The sequence below is a fragment of the Oncorhynchus masou genome, chromosome 28 (assembly GCF_036934945.1).
Source record: "Oncorhynchus masou masou isolate Uvic2021 chromosome 28, UVic_Omas_1.1, whole genome shotgun sequence".
Taxonomy (NCBI): Eukaryota; Metazoa; Chordata; class Actinopteri; order Salmoniformes; family Salmonidae; genus Oncorhynchus; species Oncorhynchus masou.
In genome coordinates, this window is record NC_088239.1 from 30229192 (window position 1) to 30244817 (window position 15626).

General features: G+C 45.9%; 1 protein-coding gene across 1 annotated transcript in view; it reads right to left on the bottom strand.

Annotated features, from left to right (window-relative positions):
• The window catches only part of lmbr1 (limb development membrane protein 1), a 52785-nt gene that overhangs the window by 21084 nt on the left and 16075 nt on the right, over positions 1–15626 (bottom strand). The window contains exons 6-10 of the mRNA XM_064941885.1: positions 7337–7463; positions 7051–7119; positions 6731–6795; positions 6296–6368; positions 1790–1879 (exon numbers count right to left, since the gene is read on the bottom strand). Of these exons, the coding sequence (XP_064797957.1) occupies positions 1790–1879; positions 6296–6368; positions 6731–6795; positions 7051–7119; positions 7337–7463 (424 nt within the window). The remainder of the gene's footprint in view (positions 1–1789; positions 1880–6295; positions 6369–6730; positions 6796–7050; positions 7120–7336; positions 7464–15626) is intronic.

The following is a 15626-nucleotide window of genomic DNA, read 5'->3' on the forward strand; positions in this document are numbered from 1 at the left end:
GGTTCTTTTGCCAACCCGCTCAGGAGTTTCATCTACGCCTGGTTAAGTTAAATCAAGAGCGAATCACCTCCGATATTATTAGACTGTTTTCCTAAATTGGCTCATTAATATATCAAAGATATTAAAAGGTGAGTAGTAACACCTCATGGCCTCAGGGTTTATTTAGAGTTAGTTGGTTTGGTTCAACATCTGGTGAAGGCGTATTAACACCATCTCTTCTCTCAGGGCCCAGAGGGGCTGAAAGTAAAATGGCCTTCACAACGAACCAGAAAAATCACAGTCTTCCTTGTTAATTAGTCAGACAAATCTTCATTATAGAAATAGATTAAACAAAAGCTGAGATTCTGATGAACAACTTGATTTTTAAGTCTACCTGTTAAAAATCAAGAGGTCGTGCTGAGAGGTCGTGCTGCTGCTGCTGATATGCCTTCTTGTTCAGATATAAACAGATGGTTGCAGAGATGAGGTCTCAATCGTTTTAAATCACTCTACACATTGAGAACCTGCCTGACCATAGTAACACGTCAGCATTGATGGCTTCTGAAGATGGACTGATGGGCCATGGACAGTAAAGGACTTGTGATGTAATGACCGTTTTGAAATCACTTTATAACACTGTGGTCCACCTCTCTCTCTCTCCCCCTGACTCCACCTCTCTCTCTCTCCCCCTGACTCCACCTCTCTCTCTCTCCTCACCTCTCTCTCTCTCCTCACCTCTCCCTCCCCGACTCCACCCCTCCACCCCTCCCCGACTCCACCCCTCCCCGACTCCACCCCTCCCCGACTCCACCCCTCCCCGACTCCACCCCTCCCCGACTCCACCCCTCCCCGACTCCACCTCTCCCTGACTCCACCTCTCCCCGACTCCACCTCTCCCCGACTCCACCTCTCCCCGACTCCACCTCTCCCCGACTCCACCTCTCCCCGACTCCACCTCTCCGACTCCACCTCTCCGACTCCACCTCTCCCTCCCTCCCTCCTGCCACCCCTCCTACTTCGCCAAGGTTTTTTTAAGCTTTTGACCAGTAAAAATGGTCAAATAGTTGTGCCTGTTTCTCAATAAGCACTGTAGTTTTATTTTGACTGTGATTGGATGTTCTTGTCCTGAGGCTTCAGTGTGTTGGTAGAACAGGTTTGTGAACTCAGCCCCAGGACCAGCTAGATGAGGGGACTCAATTCTTTGTTCAGCTCTTGGCATTGCAGGGCTTGTTCATGATATGAGGGGGGGGGGGGGGTCACTATATTGTAGATGTTTCCAAAACTCAATTGCTCATCTGCATCTTCTCTGAAAAATCATATTTTTTTGTTGTATTTTTGGGTTTATTTTCTCTCTCTCCCTCTGTGCCAGCCTGGGCGGCCTGTGAAGTTTGCCAAGGCGCACTCTATATGCACCATTCTGCTAAATTAATGACATCACTAAAAGGCTGGGCACAAGATAAAAGTTTGCATCTTGTCTAATATCGTAAGTGCCTTTGTGGCCTCCTCTCCCCCTCCTAACCCCCACCAAAAAGCCTCGGCGTGCACCCACTGTACCTCATTTATAATATCCTAAAAAGCACAGGAAAGAATAATTATTAAGCAGAAATGCTTTGGAAGTTGTCCAAATTAAGAAACAAGACCGAGGAGGGAGGAGAAAGGGGTCGCCGACTCTTAGCAATATCCGAAAAGCCTACTTTTCTTTTTTTACACGTGTTTCAATGGGAAATTGAACAGGAAGTCCTGAAAGACAGCATCTGTCCATACATACTATCATTCGAGTGAAGCGTAAAAACGCGGCAGCGGAACTCACCCAGTTTATTCCTCTGATCTCGGACGATGTCCAGTTCTTTGTTGAGTCGGTGAGCGTTTCCGTGGGAACGAGAGTGAGATGATGTTGACCCTGCGGAACAAGGAAACAACCACGTCAAAACGAGGGTTTTGTCAAAGCTTTTGACTGGTTGTCATCCATCGTTATTCTTTTACGCTTCACTCACCCAGGCGCCACTTAAGTCATTGTGATTAAACTGCCAAGTATCGGGCAAAGTTTGTTCATTTGATAGAAATAGGAAGGCTAAACGGACTGTTCGACTAGCTACACGTGATCAATGTCAAAGACGTGCTCATAGTCGGAGAGCAAGTAGTGTCCCTTTAACGGTTAGATGAATCATTTGTCACTGCTCACGTAAGTACAGTTATTTCTCCAGAAAAGGTTGAAGTGGGTTTGCACTAAATGCCATAATTAAGAGCGTGTCAACTTCACATATGTATTTTCCTACCTCAACCTTTATGGCATTTCACTTATTTTATCGGAATGGGTAATCCTGCTTAGTACATAACAACGTGATCTCTCAAACAAAGTTTAAAATATATATATATATATATATATAATCTTGTGTGTCAGTGCTGTCTAGCGAGCGAATGGGTGCATGCTCCAACTAGTCCCGGGACTCGGGATAAGACAGCAAGGGATTCTCCATGAAAACCGCAAGGGCAGCTCATTTAAGGCTAATTTATTTGGTTTTACTTCCAGCCATGACATACAGTTTGGAGGCCTCAAAGCCAAGTGGAAAGAGTAACCATTTGCATCCCCTGGGGTGATTGGCAGATCAAGACCAATTAGTTCAATGTTACACTGTTACTAGCGTGCAATAAAATATGATCCTTCATCTTTGTTACAGGGGTGAAGAACCAATCACTTCTATCAAATCTTTTTTCCACCCAACTATTATGACACACCCTGTCTGGATGGGCTTTGGGATCCAAAAAGAGAGAAAAAAAAACTTTTAAAAACAACAGAGTAAATGGAGAGAGAGAAAAAAAAGAAGAGTGGATCCTGTCTGTGCCCTGTCTAATACATGTCCCAGGAACACAATTTGGAAACATTGAATCCTCAACCCAAATGCAGTCACGGTGCAACAGGAAATGACACTAGTAGTTCAACAGGACGTGATTTGAGTCGGACACAACATTGAGCCCTGAGGGGCGCCGTGGCTGTTCAGCCACAACATACCTTATCTAAAATCGCTCATCTATCTGGGAGAACGGATCCAAACAAACTCTGCACCCTCACCTTACCACAGTAATCCTTTTATTACACCGACTCCAAATACATTTCAGGCTCCAACTAGACGTGACTATTATTAGGAACATCAATTCATCTGAAAACCAACCAAGAACAACATCATTACATGATAAAAAAATCTAACGCAGGAGATAAAGGAAATGTGCATAATAGCATTTTAAGAAGAGACATCGCTCAAGCAAAAGTAAGCAGAGTAGACAGCGCACCCCCCCTCCCCCCAAAAAAAGAAAAGATTTCCAGAGTTAGTGCACGTACAGCCGCTGCTACATGTTTCGAAAAATAATTTCACTTTCCAACCTTCACCATAGCTTAGCGATTACGTCACCTAGCATTATGCTAAGCAGGATGCTGAGGTGCCGGACGGAGGCACCGGCAAGGTCGTCGTGTTGCATAGCATCTGGACCAGAGTACACGGCTGCTGCCTCGCAACACACCGCGTGAACCAGAGAGGCTAGCGAGCCTCGGACACATACTTCCCATTGTAGTCATTTAGCAGACACTCTTTTCCAGAGCGACTTACAGGCGCAATTAGGGTTAAGTGCCTTGCTCAAGGGCACAGGCAGATTTTTCCCACCTCGTCGGCTCGGGATTCAAACCAGCGACCTTTCAGTGAACCGCCGACAACCCTTCTTCACCGCTAGGCTGCCTGCCTCCTATTGTTACGTCGCCCTCTCGCCGAATTGGGAACTGCGTCAGAGGATGTGGCATGAGGTACAAAATGAAACCAATCCTTGTTACCCTCAACGGAACGCCGTAAAACTACATGGACCGAAGCATTGACAGCAAAGTACGGGAAGTAAAGCTATGAAAAAGGGAGAATTTGATATCTTAATCCATTGTCAAGATATTATTGTGCCATATCATTTGTAGCCTAACGTGCATAATCAATTTCCTCAAAATGACCAAACACACTTTATTAATCCCAATGCCCCAAACTGCAATAACTTAATGAAAGATGCGTCCAAATTTGATCTCCTTTCTCCTGAAGTGTAAACTCGTTCACTACTTCCCACAAATCAAAAATCATTGCCTAGAGGGAGTTTCTGCCTTATTTCTTATACTCATTTCGAATCAGTAAAGGGAAGTGAACAAGTGCATACTTTGGAAGCAGAGATAAATTGGGACGTAGCTAGACTCTCTCAATAAAAATAGGCTATAGCATAGCAAACAGGGACACCTGGTGGAGGGGTTGTACCAAATCAGATTGCACCATTTTGTCAGGCCAGTAAACTATGCATACGTAAACGATCTTGACATGAATGACAGGCAGTTCAACCTTACACATACGCAAGACATAATTTATTTTTTTTAAAGGACAAGCTTGCTTTCCCATGACTGGCCAGGAAGCCAGATCTGATATTTTAATGAGCGTGCCACTGCATGTCTACCGGCGGTTCGTATGGTCCTATCAAACCTCTCGCAGAGTAAACACACACACACACACACACACACAGCCGGAATAACACACCACTCTTTTCCATCTAGAGCAAACAAACAAATCCTAAATGTAATTTGGGATGTAATTGCACAAAGAGATGCAAACTTAACCCCCCGAAGAGTAAATATACATCAACACAATCCCTTGACTCCACTCAATAATCCCAAACAGCAAACATAAACAAAGTTTAACGAGAGAGGTCTAATCTACGGGATGTCGGGCGAGAGATGCGGAGGACACAGGCCAAGCGAGGAGAGGACATTGGGCGCTTGTGGAGTGTGTCCTGTGAACTATCCCTGAACCTCTTCCTTCTTCTCCCCTTCTCGGGAAAGATCAGAGGGAACCTTAGCCTCCACTCGTACCCTCCGAGTTTCACCCGAGTATGTGTGTGGCGACCCCCTCCCCCAAAAATCCTGGGATTCCCGATAAGGCGACACGGATCTCACTACTCAACGCCTGAGCGAGAGCTCTTTTCCCATCCTGCTCGGCCCGACGATAAAGGAACAGATTATACTTATTTAATCAGGTGTTCAAAGCACCAGCGTTTGGCGTAAGCCCTAGGACACCAAGCAGCTAAAGAGAAGGCCTATTGAGAGGAGGAGCGGCGGAGCGTTTGAAAACAGCGTTATCAGCCCAAGCCATCTCCCGTACCTCCCTGGTTTGTAAAGACACTCATCCTCTTTATTTACTTGCATCTGTACACTTGGTTGCGTGCTTCACTTGATGTTAAAGTAAGTTTGGCGGTACTCTCAAATACTTCCTGCTTTGAGGGATTCCTCAACACTAAAGGAAGGAATCTGGGAACAGTGGCGGTAGATAAAAAGGCAATGCAGGCAGGTTTACAAATTGTGTATTTTACTGAGCTACTTCCCTAAACCAGAGCCTTTCCAGGTTGAATCAGAGTCCACCGTACTTAAACTATAGCCTAGTTAGTTGTAGTTTATCAACATCTAATACACCACCATCAGAATCACAAATGGCACCCTATTCCCTACACAGTGTGCCATTTGAGACAACCATTGTCCAGGATGATTTACATTCCCTCATAATGAGGGGCCGGTAATTACCCGTCTGGGGGCTTGAGATCAAATGAGGAAATCACCTGGCCAGTAGTGAGTGTGGCGTGTGCTCAGACTTCTTAAATTGACTCTAAAACTCTCCACCAACGCAATTTATGGTCTCCGACCATGGCAGCTGCAGTATGTCCTTGAGAGAGAAAACGCGAGAGACAAGGAGCGCGAGAGAGAGAACGAGAGAGAACGAGAACGAACGAGAGAACGAGAACGACGGAGAGCGAGAATGAGAGAGAGGGCGAGAACGAGAGAGAGGGCGAGAACGAGAGAGAGGGCGAGAATGAGAGAGAGGGCGAGAACGAGAGAGAGAACGAGAGAGAGGGCGAGAACGAGAGAGAGGGCGAGAACGAGAGAGAGGGCGAGAACGAGAGAGAGGGCGAGAACGAGAGAAGGCGAGAGAAAGCGAGAGGATGCGAGAACGAGAGAAAGTGAGCGAGGACAAGAGAGAGCGAGAAGAGAGAAAGCGACAGAGTGGGGAGGCTGATTTGTCAATGCTAATCGATTTCAGTGCGGCAGTGCTCCATCACACCTAATGGGGTAGTCATCTCCCTGTAATGAGCCATCACATTTCCTGGCCTACGTCCCAAAATGCCACTCCACTCCCTATATAGTGCACTACATTTGACTAGGGCCCCATATGGCTCCGGTCAATTTAGTTGACCATTTCGCTCACCAAATAGGGCGTAGGGTGTTATTTGGGACACGGACGTACGAACAACCTACCGTTCAATCTCCTTTGAAGGGCTTCTTCTTGCAAAGTGACGCAGTAAATCTGCTCATCCAGGTCCTCCAGGATCTGAGGAAGGGAGGATATGGCCCAGAGTGGGGCCGGGAAGAAACAGATGGGTGAATTGGTTGGTTACATATTTGTAGTCATCGTGTCCTCAAGTCGAGTGCGTTAACAACTCAAAAAAGTACCCGTTTTCCAGAGTCTGACAGAGGAAAGCTAGACATCCAATATGTCTGTCAAACTTATAAACAGTCACTCATGTTGTATTACAGTACACATTAATAAATTAAGCAGTGTGTGGGGGGGGACCTGCTACCACCCAATTTGTTGAAGTCAATTAGGTAGACAGCTATTTGGCTGCCATCTGACACTTATAAAACACACTGATTAAGGCATTTTTAAGATAGTGAATGGAAATTACTACTCACGGTTGGTTTGACTAGTAACTGGCCCATGACTGTGAACATCCTGGACAGGCCCACAGGAGTACACACTGGGTACGAAGCAAGTTACAAGTGGTGAGACACAATCAAAACACTTCTAGGACTTAGGGATGATTACAGAAATGGTATTTTAGTCCAAGCGATGTGTGATCCCCAACCAACCACCACACAATTTTCCCTAAAAGCATGAAACTTGGTACACTTTGGGGACCTCTTCAAAACGTGTTACATGAACTTGCCGCACATCGATCGTCAACTGAGATAATATTCCTTTTAAAATCTTACGACCCAACACCAACACTCACTCAGGAGGAGCAGTCCCCCCATCAGAGAGATACAGGAGTAGAGGTACGGTAAATAGTACTCCCAGAGATCTGAAGGAAAGGAGAGGAAACATTATCCAGACCTGAACAAACACATTCAACCACAGCTTGACAAATACAGACCAGCCGCGTTCCCAAATGACACCCTTTTCCCTGGGCAGTGCACTACTTTCGACCAGGGTCCATAGAGGTCTTGGTCCAAAGTAGTGCACTGGGGAGGGAATAGGGTGTCATCTGAGACAACACGTCAGAATCCCCATAGCCTTACCATAGAGCGACTCCATACTGGCTGCGTCATTGTCGATGAGCGCCGACGCCACCCAGACTATTCCTAGGATGAGCAGTCCGAGGAGGAAGAGCATCACAAAGGTCTCTAGAACCCGTGACTTAATGCCCTGCGAAGAAACACAGACAGGGGTGGGGGGGAGACGTGAGGAACAGAAAGAGCCACGTCACCGTTTTTATTCATAACAAGCTGGGATTTTCCCCCAGTTCTCCCGAGGCCATTCGCCTTGCAAGGAAGGGACGGCAAAACAAATTGTGCCCTATTCCCTACATAGTGCACGACTTTGGACCACAGCCCTATGGTAAGTGTTGTCCGAGCCGGAACAGCCCATAGGGCAGGAGCCCATCTACTGTTTCTGGACAGGAAGCTAGTCTATTGCAGGGATTTACCCTGAACCCTTCTCCTGAACACTGAGCAGAGGCATCAGGTCCAATTTTTGATTATTTTGTAGGACTCCACTCAACCCCACCTCTATATAGTACTACAGGGTTTTGACCGGATTTATTAGGATCCCCATTAGCGACGGCTTGTCTTACTGGCGGCCGACACATGACGAAAAAGACATTACAGACAAAATGACAATTGACGTACATTTAAAAACATGAACGTGCAGTGTGCATGTAGATCGATCCGTTACACATCCATGTCAGCACATACACCCGGTGGTCACATAGGGGGAGAGGCTATGGTCAATAATATCAAAGGCTGGACTGAAATCGAACAGTACAGCTCCCACAATCGTCTCATTATCAATTTCTTTCAATCACCAGTCATTTGTGTCAGTGCAGTGCATGTAGAGTACCCTTCTCTATAAGCAGGCCGAAAGTCCGTTGTTCATTTGTTTATAGAGAAATTGCATTGTATTTGGTCAAACACCATTTGTCATTTGTTTGTAATTATTGATCGATAACAATCTTTTTTTTTTAACACCTCTCCCACGCTAACTTGACAAAATTCAAACTTACACAAGGCTTTTCTTTCATTTTTTAATGATTTTTTATGTACGAGTACGATGACTCACTGTTGGCATATCCTGCCTAAGTTTACTTCATTGGCAAAGTGGGCAATCATTAAAAATTAAATAGTCATTGGAAAGTCAGCCAGTCAGAGGTGCAGTCAGACTTATTAGCTGCTCCTTTTGCCCCTCCTTTTTTATCATCATCCACATAAGAGTCACTGCAAAATCTTTAGTATGATCCCTTACACACTATTTTAGGCACAGTTTTTTTGTATTTATTGTGGCTTCCTGGACATAGCCACTATATTGTGATCACTGCATCCAATGGGTACGGATACAGCTTCAGAACAAAGTTCTACAGTATTATTAAAAATATGATCGATACATGTGGATGATCTAGTTCCTGTAATGTTTGTTAACACCCTGGTAGGTTGATTAATAACCTGAGCCAGATTACAGGCACTGGTTACAGTGAGAAGCTTCCTCTTGAGTGGACAGATTGATGAAAACCAGTCAATATTCAGATCCCCAAGAAAGTAGACCTCTCTGTTTACATCACATACACTGTGAAGCATTTATACCTTCTCTATAAAATCACCCGCAATAATCTTGCGCTCTCATATTAAAAACGGCATTGTTTTACATTCATGCTGCGTCCCAAACGGCAGCCTATTCCGTATGTAGTACCTCATAGGGGCCTGGTCAAAAGTAGTGCACCGTGTAGGGAATAGGATGCTGTTTTGCAACGCAGCCAAGTTCCAGATTGCAGCCCCACACTTACTTAACTGATCCCGGTGAAGTCCACGTTAAAGCACCTTTTCTAACAGTATATTGGGCCTATAAAAAGGGTCTAACCAGACTCCCAGCCGGGGCTCGGAGCAGACTGGAGGTTAAAGCATAAAAACGAGCTGAAGTGAAGCCTCACTACTGTCTGCAGATTAAGAGCAGGCCTCCCGTTACATCTGGGGGTGATTAGGGGGGCTCTTAACGCGCCCATTGCCCGGCGGCCCAACGCAGACAGGAGTTGGGGTAATTTGGGTTTTCCGGGTCACAGACCGCTGAGTGGTTAATAAAGTCCTCTCTACCTGTTCAAACAGAGACCACCCCCCCCCCCCACCCACCGGTGGAGGTGGACAGGCTCTGTCTGTGTCCCAAATGGCCCCCTATTTCCTGTATTTCACACTACTTTTGACCAAGGCCCATATGGCTCTGGTCAAAACAAGTGTACTATAAAGGGGTAGGGTGCCATTTGAGACACACCCTCTGCCTACAACACTGTAGAGGAGATACCGTCTGGCACTTACAGGAATGGGCTGCAAAGAATGACTTACACATGGCTTGCGGATAGCCTCAAATTGGGCATCTAATCAATTTGTTACTAGGTAGCTGATGATGTGCTAACTGATGTGTGGCGTATTTATGATCAGGTACTATACATAGTGCAGTGATCCTCTGTTTGAAAGCGTCCTTTCATGTCACTTAACAGTTGTTGATCCCCTGTCTGAACTCTAAGGTTACCTATGACCATCGCCACTAGTACCACTGTCATTCCAACCATTCTGATAATCAAATCACGTTCGGCAAATGGGTCTCATCTACACAGCTGTAAAATCTTCATCTGCGTCCCAAATGGCACCCTGTTCCCTATATAGTGCACTACTTTCGAGCCCTGGTCAAATGCAGTGCACCATATAGGGAATAGGGTGCCGTTTGGGACACGTCCAAGACTTCTCATTCTCTCTACCTCACAGCATCATGAAGGCTCGATGGAAGGGACAACTGTAGAAAGTTCTAGCACAGCCGTGGGTGTCGAGTCTAGAGCGCCCCAGTGTGGCCACGTCTGATACAGCCGCAAATTCGCAGGTTGAGCAGGCCGCCCCGAGTCTCTAAAGTGCGTCCCAAATTACACCCTATTCTCCATTTAACCATCCGGGCCCTGGTAAAAAAAAAGTAGTACACTACATAGTGAATAGGGTGCCATTTTAGACGCAAAATAATTCCCCCGGTAGCCGTTATTAAAACCTATCTAGACTAGCGTCTCATGTTCAAGATATGGAAAGGTCTAAAATGGTATAATGACAGGCCCTTCATCTGACCTGCTCACTGAAACCCCTAGTGAAACCCCTAGTGAAACCCCTAGTGAAACCCCTAGTGAAACCCCTACCCTCCCATGTGCTCAGTTCTTCCTACTGGACATAGGCTACATAACTACTGTGATGCTGACTGCAGTCTAGCAGCTCACATCAGACCTGAACTGGCCAGTGAGGAGATCTCAACGTCGGAGAAGAGGAGATGAGAGAGAAAGAAGGGGAGGGAGAGATATAGATAGATGGGGGAGGAGGAGAGAGAGAAGAACGTCTGCGAGCATCTCGTCCCCAGAGGTGAGAGAGGAATGCTTTCAGAGACTTCTGTCACGTCCCACACGCGCTCTCTTAAGGAGGCCTTGGGACAGATAGGACCGTGCACGGGCTTGCTGCAGGAGGCGGCTCCACTCAGGTACCTCGGTCCACCTTAACCAGCAGCCCATGCCATGCTGAAGGTGTATCTCCTCTAGTCCGGGCCTCTCAATCATTTATAAGCCTAAAATCATTACCCATTCAGATCATTTAGGGCAAAGGCAATGCCTGTCACTTCCCCAAATGTTATTCCTGGTTTCAGGTGTATTGGAGGGCCAAGTGGAGTGTCAGAAAAAAGTGTTTGGAAACAGAGGGTCTAAATTGTAAGCCCTTGAATTAATCACTTAACATATGGCATATTGCATTACTTATACTCTGAATTGTCCTTGTTTCTCTTTCATAAATAAGCGTTGATTTTATTCTTAAATAGATGTATTTTTTCATGCCGATTGTAAGCAATGCAGACAGTTGCCACAATCATCGAAATGTGGAAAACGTAGACAACGCTCGTTTAAAAACAGGCAAATCAAATCCCCGCTGATCACGTCGCAGCGACTGTCTCCCGGGAAAAAGAAAGGGAGAAACATGGAAAAGGATCTGCGCCATCCAGAGCCCAGCCATCCGCCATCCAGAGCCATCCAGAGCCATCCAGAGCCCAGCGTCATCCAGAGCCATCCAGAGCCCAGCGTCATCCAGAGCCATCCAGAGCCCAGCGCCATCCAGAGCCACCCAGAGCCATCCAGAGCCCAGCGCCACCCAGAGCCATCCAGAGCCACCCAGAGCCACCCAGAGCCACCCAGAGCCGAGAGTTTCTATTCTTGCCATTCTAAAATGTGTACACCACCTCTATATATAGCAGCTCTGAAATATTCAGCATCCCCCCCCTCGATCCTCACTCCGCCGAGCATGGGGATAGCTGCCTGCTCTGCCTAGTGCAGCTCCACTGGAATACCAGGGAATCAGAGACTTCGAAGAAATGCGTGTGAGACACTGCACTGTGTGTGTGTATGCTCATCCAGACCCATCCCAAACCACCAGCAACCCAGGGGATACTGAATCAGAGGTCTTCACAGGTCCACCGCAACTCAAAAAACCTGAGACCCGGCCCGAACTCCGAAACAGGTCAGAGTGCAAACGGGGCCTTGGATCTATGCAATTATAGCTGATATACCGGAGTGGACCAGACCACAGCTCTGCATAAAGCCTATTGCTTTTAGGTTAATAAGGGGAAGTTGTTGACTTATATTAAGCCTCTCCAACTACATATTAACCTGAATAACTTAGCTGACAACAAATAAATCAAGTTGTTATCGGGTCCGTTCGGGTTTGTGAAGGAAATCGAGGGGTCCAGTCCTGGTTGGATCCAACTTTTTGGGACCCGTGAAGACCTCTACAGAGAATCACTGGATCGCTTAATACCAAAACTGAACATCCTTTTACTCCGTAGGATCAGGAATTACATATCTGGGAACTGCAATGGCTACATGCATCCCTGTAACATGTCCTTGGAGAAGCATAGCTAGGCAGTGCCTGTGTCCCAAATGGCGGCCTAATTCCCTATTGAGTGCGCTACTTTGGGGGTCAGGTCAAAAGCAATCCACTATATAGGGAACAGGGTGCCATTCGGGATGCAGACACACGGTGTTTCATCAAATAGAGAGCCAGTTCTCTGGGAGCTGAATGTCATTGTGCCATGGTGTGCTATTCCCTCCACTTCCCCAGGGCAGAGAAAGGCAGAGAGAAGAGAGAGCGAAATACAGACAGAGACAGCGAGAGAGAAAGAGAAAGAGAAGAGAAAGAGAGAGGAGGAGATGGTACAGAGAGAGGGATAAAACGGGGAGTGGGGGAGAAAACAGAAAAGAAAGGGCGGGGCCACGCTGCAGAGAGACAGAGAGAGGGGGACAGGAGAATAAGGAAAGAGGAGAGGGACTACAGTAAATCTCACAACGATAGAATAAAGAAGAGGATGCATAGGAAACGCGGAGAGCCACAGAGAGAGATACTGATAAGAGAGGAGCTTCCAGCCCACCCATTAATCTGCAGCGGGTCAGCACAGCGGCAGAGATCATCCCACTGCCCATCACTCCTCTTCCTGACAGGGCCGTGTGGGATGGAGGGAGGGAGCCGAAACCCATCCCACCACTCCCAGCCAGTCCACTTCTCTACCTCTGCCGCGCCAGATGCCAAGGGCCCTTATTAGTGTACCCTTCAGCCCCGGCCTTCAGCTCTGGCCGTGTCAGAGACAGAAAACAGAGAGGGAGCCGCTGGACTGGAGAGCCTCCCCTGTAAAGCCGTCGCAAACTAAAACTTCTAAAGACACGGCAGTAGGCGCATGGGGAAACCGTTTGCTTCCCGTTGTAGCTCCATCGTTTGTTTTCCCCCTACAGTGACTCCATCTTGTTGTCATTACCAAGAGGTGTCAGGCTGATAAGTCTCCAAAGAATAAATGACTGTCACCTGGGTTTTGTCAAGACAAGAGGACGGTTATATCGACGAGCACAGAGTGGCTCAATAGAGAAGGCCTGCCAACAAGCAACCTCAATAACATAACTGAAAATCATCCTTAAATCGTGAATACAACATTTTTCCCCTTTGACAAAACCCGGGATCAAACCAATGAATAAGACTTTTTCTTGTGATCCAAGTAAACAAATAACATTTGATGTGAATCTCAGGCTTGTATGTCAAGCACTATAATTTTAGACAGAAATATGTGTAAACACTACCACCAGCTAGCTAGAAAATAAACAGACAATTTCATCCAACAATTCAAACGCAGTCCCTCTCTAGGAGCTGATCATTTTGTTTGAAAGACAGAGAAGAAGAAAATCCTGAACAGTGCACTTTTCAAATGCTCTGCTCAAGCAATGTGTTGCCATGGTGACGGACATTGTAAAGGAGGGGCTTTTCGCAAGACATTCTGACCTTAAAGGAAGGTACGTAAACATCACTTGCCAGAGCGAAGGCCTGGGAAAAATGTCTACATGTGCAGGGAGATTTGAAATAAATATCCAGGCTCCATTGTGGAGCACCAACAAAGAAGAGTATCTTAGTAACTAGCACAAGGCGGTTTGCCTCCGTAATAAAACACTTTTTTATTTTTAAATCACAGGCTTTAGCCTTGGCCTGCAGATTAATGAGGAGCTTCTTTAAGCAACAGATGAAAACCGCTGGCCCATAGCTGGGACATTTTCCCAGTCAGACTAAGTCTCTGTACCAAATGGAACCCTATGCCCTATATAGTTGGGCCGGGACTATACCAGCATCGTCACAGCCCTACTGTATAGTGCTGTGAACGTAACCTAAGTCGGCGTGGTCCATCATACAAATATTGACCGACCATTCTAACAATGCTATTTACTGGTGGTGCATACTAGGGCTTGTAACCGGTTCAGGGAACAGAACCGAACAATTACATTTTTCGAGGAACAGAATCCGAACCGGGAACGAAAGTGATCTACACTGTTCCAGAACAGAACCGTTATTTTAAAAGCATGGGAAGCAGTTAAAACCTCTTAGAGATCGGGCTACTTTTTTCAACATTCTGTTAAAAATCACGCAACATTTCAACGTCCTGCTACTCATGCCAAGAATATAGTATATGCATATGATTAGTATGTGTGCATAGAACACACTCTGAAGTTTCTAGAACTGGTTCAATGGTGTCTGTGACTATAACAGAACGAATTCCGTGGTCAAAATCGCCAGAAAACCTGGTCACTAAATCGACAAAGAAAAAAATCAATCCGCCAGCCCATGTATTGTCTATTGGAAGGAAAAATACTTAAGGGTGAGATTACAGTTCCTACAGCTTCCACACGATGTCGCCAGTGTTGTGATTTCGATTCAACTAAATCGTTGGTCATCTGAGTAATAGCCACATCCGGTTGTCAAGTCCACAGCTGTAAACAATGGAACCGGAAAAGTTAGTTATGTTTCCCAAACTCGTGCTTATTGAATACAGATCGCTCCGTGATCAATTTGATCGTTTATTAACGTTTAGTAATACCTAAAGTTGGATTACAGAAGTAGTTCGAAGTGTTTTGTCAAAGTTTATAGGCAACTTTTTTAATTTAAAAAAATAACGTCGCGTTTAAAAAATGTGTTTTTACTGGATCTGACGGTGTTCATAAATTGACATTTTGGGTACACAAGGACCGATTTAATCGAAAAAAAGACCCAATTGTGATGTTTATGGGACATATAGGAGTGCCAACAAAGAATCTTGTCAAAGGTAATGAATGTTTTATATTTTATTTCTGCGTTTTGTGTAGCGCCGGCTACGCTAATTCCTTTGTTTACGTCCCTTCTGGTATTTCGGCGTGTTGCCTGCTATCAGATAATAGCTACTCATGCTTTTGCCGAAAAGCATTTTACAAATCTGACTCGTTGGCTTGATTCACAACGAGTGTAGCTTGAATTGACAACCCTGCATGTGAATTTTAATGAACGTTTGAGTTTTAACGAGTGCTATTAGCATTTGGCGTAGCGCGTTTGCATTTATTGTTGGCAGGGGGTGCGGTTGAGTCCCGGGTGGGCCAGAGAGGTTAATAACGTTATTTTACAATACGCCTATGCAAAGCCCTCACTCTGTCACTCAGAAATGTATTCCAGTGTCTGCCTGCCAGCTGAAAACATTTGCCAGTGTTTGTGAGCGTGTGTGTTGCCCCTCCAAAGCGTGCAACCGACTGATATTACAAGCGTTATTCAGAAATTTTTAGGGAGAGATTTCTCGGATGCTATAGTTCTCACGTTTCACATTGGATTAATTAAGTACAAAAAGGTAAGACGTTTTTAATTCTGGTGCCGCTCTGCGCACACTCAAGCATGTTAGCTAGCTAGCTCTGGTCCAACATTAAGCCGACTCTCGGAAGTTCAAAGACATTCAAAGCCGGTCATTGCTCAAAGGGATCACCGA